General features: G+C 42.9%; 2 protein-coding genes across 6 annotated transcripts in view; one reads left to right on the plus strand and one right to left on the minus strand.

The window, feature by feature from the left end:
• The window catches only part of CENPP (centromere protein P), a 320,121-nt gene extending 319,843 nt beyond the window's left edge, over positions 1–278 (minus strand). Inside the window, exon 1 of one of the 5 annotated variants that reach the window (XM_025206731.1) lies at positions 197–247. The gene's annotated coding sequence lies outside the window, so the exon portion shown is untranslated. Of the gene's footprint in view, positions 1–29; positions 164–196 lie in introns of those variants that run through there. The other 4 variants (XM_014520956.2, XM_025206726.1, XM_025206727.1 and 1 more) reach the window with 4 other exon arrangements.
• NOL8 (nucleolar protein 8) overlaps positions 232–7,191 on the plus strand; it is a 22,965-nt gene continuing 16,005 nt past the window's right edge. Inside the window, 8 exon segments of the mRNA XM_014520966.2 lie at positions 232–347; positions 2,542–2,729; positions 2,914–2,976; positions 3,570–3,648; positions 4,863–5,010; positions 5,379–5,447; positions 5,829–7,188; position 7,191. The exon segment at position 7,191 is cut by the window's right edge and continues 556 nt beyond it. Coding sequence (XP_014376452.2) covers positions 2,591–2,729; positions 2,914–2,976; positions 3,570–3,648; positions 4,863–5,010; positions 5,379–5,447; positions 5,829–7,188; position 7,191 — 1,859 coding nt within the window. The 5' untranslated portion in view covers positions 232–347; positions 2,542–2,590.

A 7,191-nucleotide genomic window follows, 5' to 3' on the forward strand; every position in this document is an offset into this window, starting at 1 on the left:
CCGAGCCCGCGCTCGCGCCCGGCCCTCACCACCGCGCTGCGGGAGCTGGGGGACTCTCTGTCCCTCGGCCGCACACGCCTGTCGGTCCTAGCCACACAGACGCTGCGGGGCGAGCGCCGGCCGGCGGAAAGTTAGGGAAGGGAAGGGAAGGGGCTTTTCTCTCCTCTTGCCCCCAGGCTCGGGCCCCAGGGCGCACCTCTCTCTCCCCCCCCCGCCGTTGGTTCAGTCCGAGCCGCGTGCGCCGGGCTTGCCCAGCCTGCCGGGAACCGCGGGGCGGGGCCGGAAGAGGCTGGGGGAAGGCGGGCTGTGTCGCACCGCGAGGCAGCGAGCGGGGAGTCGGGCCTCAGGTGAGTCAGGGGTGCTGGGCAGGCTTTGCCTTGCTGGTGTCGCGCGTGCCTTGTCTCGCGGCCGGGCCAGACCTGCGTCTTTGTCCCACCGGGGCTACTGCTGCTCGGGGTGGGGTTGGCCCCTTTGTGGAGCGGCTTCTGCGAGTGGAGCGGTGTCCAGCCGGGCTGCGCGGCAGCCGGAGGCTGAGCTCGGCTCCTCCGCGGGGAGAGGGCCGGCGGCCGCCCGGCGCGCCGCCTTGGCTGTGACCCCCTTCTCCCCTTCAGGGCTGGGCTTTTGCAGGCTCGGGTACAAGCCCGGGGCTCATTCTGTCCTTGTCCTTTTGGGCTTTCTTGTGCTGTAGAAGCTGAAGCTCATACTTAAGACAAAGTGTCCAAACCATGCTTATGCTGCCCCTCGTGTTACAGAAATAATTTGCCTTTTCCCACGTGGCCACAAAAGTCTGCTCTCTCATGGTCCCGTACCCAGTACTGCGATAGAGTGATGCGTTTATCGCAGGATCTAATAATGTATAATGCACTAAGTGGTCAGATTAGATGATTGAAAGGTTTGTTCCAGCCTTGGTTTCTGGGAAACTGAAACATCGTAACTGCAGCTTTTGGCAGACATACATACAGTTTGCCCCCGAAGGAACAGTGATCATAATAACCTCAGGTGTAGTGTTCCCTGGTTCTGCACCACTGAGTAGACCACACAGGCTGTTTTATCAACAGCAATTTATAAAGTCCTGGGGAGGTGTAGGACAGCAGGATTTGAAGTAGGTCAGACATTTCATATCTGGCTTATTCCCTCCTGATAACATTACTCCCATGACATTGCTGTATCAAGCTAGCCTGGCACTTTGGACAGCAGCGTATGATGGGAAAGGGTGTGGCAAGGGGCAAATCGAGGTCCCCACAGGGAGGGAGGGAGGGAGGAAGGAGCAAGTGCTGCCTAGCCAAACCGGGGACAACCACAAGCGGTTCGTGTGGAGCAGGGGGGCAGCTCCTGCCACTGTCTGCTCACTGGGGGAGGCATGGAGGGCATGTGCACCTTGAGTCTGTGCACAGGGTGAGGGTGGGCTGCTGCTTTGGACTGGGGTGTGGTGTGACACGGCTCTTCCTGGCAGCGGAGTTGAGCCAGGACTGCACTTGGGGCAGGCGGTGGCAGCGCTGGGAGGGAGGTCTTACGGGGTGGGCTGCAGCCACCCCATAATCCGCCATAGCCCTCCTCCCAGTGCCACAGCCTGCCCTCCTCCCAGTGCCACAGCCTGCCCCAAGTGCTTCCCTAGCTCAACCCCCCTTCCAGGAAAAGACCAGTGCATATGCCCAGCTGCATATCAGCAATCGGATTGGTTTCTGCCAATATGGTTCATTAATAATCGGTCATCAGTATTGGCCCAAAAAATTTTAATTGGTGCACCCCAAGAACAAGATTGAGGCACTTGCACCAGCTAACTGATAATGATAAAATCTGGTTCTGAATTATCAAAACAAAGTGTAAAACTGAAGTACAACTAGAAAAATGGTCATGGGGAACCGAAAGTTTGGTTTCTAGAACAGTAGTAGACACATTGTCAAGGTCCTTAAGGAGAGCACAAAGCACGTGGCATCCCTGGACTCCTGCCAGCCAGTCCTTAACCTTTTGGTATATCCGTCTGAGACTCTTAAATATGTTCTTGGCCTTGGGTCCCATTCTTGTGAATGCCTAGCTGAGGAGGAGGAGAAGGAAAAGACTATAATATTGAATATTCCTATTGTTGGAGCTTTCCCCCATCTTTTGTGTCTTGTAACACATACCACATTATGTTACTTAATTGCAAATCAGAGCCCTTATGGGAATTAATCTATGAGCTACTCTAGACAGTAGTGAAAGGAAGTGGAGTGCTGGAGTTTGAGGAGAAAGCTGCAGGAAATTGTGGAATTGTTGCTGTTGGACTGTCTGGGTAAGTTCTAAATTCTCACTACAGAAACAGGGAGGTTAAGGTTTTTGGCAGGGAAGTTACTCTTATACCTGGAAGTTCAACAGAGCTTCCAAAGTGAGGCTGGATTGCCACTCGGAATCAAGCATATATTTGGTATAGAAGACTGGTAGGGATGGGCTTTAAGGTCAGCCTTAACTATCATCATTAGACAGAGCCTTGGAGTGAGATCACAGGTACAGCTTAATCCTGAGTTATAACAGTTGTTAATACTGAACCATAATCTTCTTTTCCAGAAAAACTAAAAAAGGATGCATCATAGACGAAACAGTCTGAATTCTTAATATGGAGGGGAAGAAAATATTAAAGCGTTTGTATGTTGGAGGACTTGGCCTTACAGTCTCTGAGGGTGAACTGCAGGAAAGATTCAGCAAGTTTGGCGAAGTTACAGATGTAGAAATTCTTACAAGGAAAGACGAGCAGGGTAATAATTTCACTTATCCCATAAAGTACAACTATTCTTTACCTCATTTGGTAATGGAAAATATAGCTGCTATTTCAAAACTACTTTTTCTTCAGAAGAATACCTATAGAATGTATGTTTCAATTTAAAACTAAAAAGCGATTTATACAAAAATAACAAAGTGTTTCTAATTATCATTGAGCAGGGAACCCTATGAAAAGTTTTGCTTACATCAACATCAGCATTTCAGAATCAGATCTTAAAAAATGTAAGTACACAAGTTACTTTTGTCCTTAATTTCTGAACAGAAATTGGGTGCTAACCCTGGACTTGGCTCTCTTCTGGCACATTTTCATCCTAGGCATGTTGAAAAACTGCAACTCCTATGTAACGTAAATCTGTAGTGAGACTAAGTTTATGAATAATCAGTGTGATTATACTGTTACTGGGGAAAAAGACTTCTTTTTCTCCCTCATCTGTACCTTTTATTCTGCACTTGTTTCTCTTAGTTCTTTTGGACTTCAGATTTAACTGAAGACAATATATGAAGTAACGGATCTCACTGTTTTATGTTATAGTGCCTGTGCTTTTTTTTTTTTTAAGATCATAATTTGAAGTTCTAAATCTTGAAGATTTCTAAATCTTTCTTTGTTGGTTCATCTCTGACTAACTTACTGGAAGTCAGTACAGGCTTTGAATGTAGAAAATCTTTTTCTTGTCTCTTACTGGCAATATTAGTGCAGTCATAGAATTAGTCTAGAAATGCTGAAGGTAGTCACTAAAATGGCATTATTGAAGCATGCCTTAAATATTTATGCAAGTAGTTAACAGTTGCTTCTTTTCTAATTCTTATTTTCCCAGGTATGTCAATTTTAAATAAAACAAAATGGAAAGGTGGAACACTACAAATTGAACTGGCAAAAGAGAGCTTCTTGCACAGGTAAAGTTAATATACAAGTGTAGGCTATAGCTGGTTCCTTATATTTTGGGATAATATCCACAAGCATACTTTGTTTTACTAGAATTAAGTGCTAGTTAACTAATATCTTTTGAGGAGCTATAACTAGGGACCTACCAAAACCACAATTTTGGGCAGGCGCCACAAAAAAGCATAGGCTTCTAGGGAGGGGGTGGGAGGGGGAACCTTACTGAATATAAAATGCTGGCTCCTCTTTGGTAGCCAGCAGATGCTGTGGTTATTGCAGCCTGACTGGGCAGCCCATCAGGTGGGGAAAGTAGGGAGGCTACTGGCATAGCAAGATGGCTGTTGCCCTCACCCCTCACTGCTGATTGGCAGCAAGTGTTGTTGATCATATGGCCCTGCCCCTTACCACCAATTGGCAGCAAAGGGCAGGGCCGCATGACAGACAGCCCTTGTAACCAATGGGTGATGAGGGGTGGGGGCCACATAACAGCCCTTGCAACCTCGGTGGGGAGGGGCGGGGCCATACGATGGACAGCCATCAGAACCAGTCAGAGGCATGGAGGGGAGGGGGCCCAGCCACACTCCACCCATGAAAATGGCAGCCAGCCCCGCAATTTGCACTTGAGATCACCTGTCAACTGCCTCAAGTTCAGTAGACTTCTATTCATGACTTTTAAAGGTGGCCTGAATAATTTTCTTTAAATTCATAAAATACTGTAGTAGTGACCTTAACAGGTTGTTTTCAGATGATCCTAATTAAGGAGAATTTATTAGTAATGAACTCAAGGCTGGATGTTGCTTTCACATTGTATGCACATATAGTCTTCTAAAAAGATTTTAATAGCATGGCTACTTTTATGTAGCCCTTGAATTTTGCCCATTTTGCACTTGTCTCCAATGCATCTTTTGCTTTATGTCATCTGTTGCATTGTCATTCTTCTATTTTAGCTTTTATTGAAATTAATGAGGCTGCTATCTTTGGTAGTACAGCAGGTGCAATAAGTTTGTTGTTCTTTTAATAAATTAGTTGGGTGAATTTTTGCCCCTTTATTTGTGTTTTCAGGGAGTGAGGGACATGGGGGTTCTAGTTCCTGTTAAGTGTTTTTGACAAGCTACCCATGAATGAAAATTTGGAGACATCCACTGCTAATTATGATTTTACAGAAGTAGCCAGCTTTTGTGTTTTCCTTCTGTGTTGTAGTGAGATTAAACCATGTACTTTGATACAGATTGGCACAGGAAAGAGAAGCAGCAAAGCTGAAGAAAGAACAGCCTCATGTAGATAGCAAAACAAATCTAATGGAATCGCTGAAGAAAGCTGGAGTTGTAGATTTTCACATGAAAGCAGTGCCAGGAACAGAAGTACCAGATCATAAGGTATGGTAAGGTATCTCTTCTCGTGATTTAAGTCAACTAGAACAGGCAAAGTATTACTTAGCTTTATCATGGTCTCACCATTTTGGGGGGGGATTATACACAGAAATATGAGAATCTTATATTTAAGTTGCTACCTTTTATTTCTAAAGGAAATGAATGAAGTTATCCAGTGTAAAAAAAAAAAAAAAAAAAAAAAGAAGTTACTTAATTGAACAACAGGCTAATTAGTAACAGGTTCTTTTATTTACAGTTCCTATCACCAAAGGCTTTACACTTCAGTATTTTCCAGATAACTATGGTGTTTGTGATGTGTTGAATTCCCATTATTTTTTCACTGTGATAACTGTTTTTTTTTTTCTTTCTTGCAGAACTGGGTGGTTAGCAAATTTGGAAGAGTTTTACCTGTTCTTCATCTTAAGAGTCAACACCAAAAAAAAATATCCTTTCCTACTGCTTTTGTAAACAGTGAGTAAGCTTCTGCTCATGAAAGCTTATGCATCTCTGATTTAGTTAGCCTGTAAGATGTATCTCTACCCTGCCTCATAAAAACAATGCCATTCTTCTTTGCTGTCCTTACTGGAGGACAAGAGATTTTTGTCTAAGAATGTTTTTATTACTGGGAATGATATTTTGTTTTATTACTGAGTAACTGTACCTTAGTTTTGAAATAAACGTGCATTAGGTGTGCTGACTGTGAGCAACTTTTTAAATATTTTCAGTGAACATAGTTTTGAAAATCACTCTTCTTTTGAATTTATGCTGAAGATAGAAAGCCTGCTTGCTAAAAATAACTTTTTGTCCTTAACTTGGGCTATAACATCATGAAATATGACCCCTCAAAATATTGCCATAACCTTAGAAAACTGGAGCAAGACTTTACTGAAATGGTTCCCGTATCCAGACTTACTTGGTATTTGGAAGAGGGAGATGATAGCATGACCAAGAAACGACAAGGAGACTATCATAAAACTAAAAAGCCCTCCAAAAAACTGAGAAAGGAGGGTAATGAGGACTTAAATAAAGCATCGCTTCAATATTCAGGTTGCCAATTACAACTGAAGAAAGCAAACCTAAAGATGGGCGAAACATCATTTTCAAGTTTAACTGAATTATTTCAGAGTCCTACTCTTAGTGACACAAAAAGAAAAGAATTGTTTCCGCATAAGAGCTTGGTCTCAGGTGTTGCGTTTCACAGAAGTATGCCTAGCATTTCTTATGATGATCTTGATTCAGAAGAAGAGATTGAAGCATTGATAAGGAGAGAAAAGCAAATGGAGAAAATCAAGACCAATATTGTTTCTGAAAATAACCATTTGGAAGTTGTCGGGCATAATTTTGAGCTGAAATATAATACTCACTGGTCTTTAAGCACTCCAGATGTCATGAGGAAAGTCAGTAAACAGAGTAGTAGAGTGAGAGAAACCACTGAAAATGATGATTATAGTTCAGCAGATACAGATGAAATTATTGCAGTAAATAAAACTTTAGATCAAGGTAATGTGAAGACTAAAGTTCTAAAAGAATCTAAACAGATGAAAGTAGAAAAGGATTATATTAAGGATTCACTCTTGAGTAATGAAAATTTTGAGTCTGTAAATGATCCTTCTGTTGTGTCACCAGATAAGAGAAACAGAAAGAATATCAAAAGAACAGTACCTGAAAAAATGGCAAAATCTAGACCTGCCGCACTGCAAGACACTGTAACTGACAGCAAATCTAAGTCCAGTAGCAATGAGAACTTGCATTCAGAGTCTGAAGCAAATGAATCTGAATCTGATTCTTTTTATGAAAACTTAATGCAAAACTGTTACCACCTGGATCTTACATTAGATGACTTAAAAGACTTGGCCACTATAAGTACTGAGATTTCGGAAGAAAATACAGAAAGTAAATTGAGTATTGGTCAGTGTAAAAGTGATATTATTAACAACATCATGTATGAAATTGCCCCTTCAGTTAAAAATAAGATTAATCCTGAAGATATAGTTGCTGCCATTTTAGAGGGCGAGGAGAGTCCTGAAGAAATGAAACCAATGAAAAATACTTTGGGTTTGAAATATCAGCCCTTTCGAGGAATAGGATCCCTGTGTGAAAATGAGCCATTTGAGGAGTTGACCAAGGAAAGTCTTAATTTCAGGGCAAGATATGCAGAAAAGGCTTCAAAACCTTACTGTTCCTTTT

Source organism: Alligator sinensis, unplaced genomic scaffold, assembly GCF_000455745.1.
Source record: "Alligator sinensis unplaced genomic scaffold, ASM45574v1 scaffold78_1, whole genome shotgun sequence".
Taxonomy (NCBI): domain Eukaryota; kingdom Metazoa; phylum Chordata; order Crocodylia; family Alligatoridae; genus Alligator; species Alligator sinensis.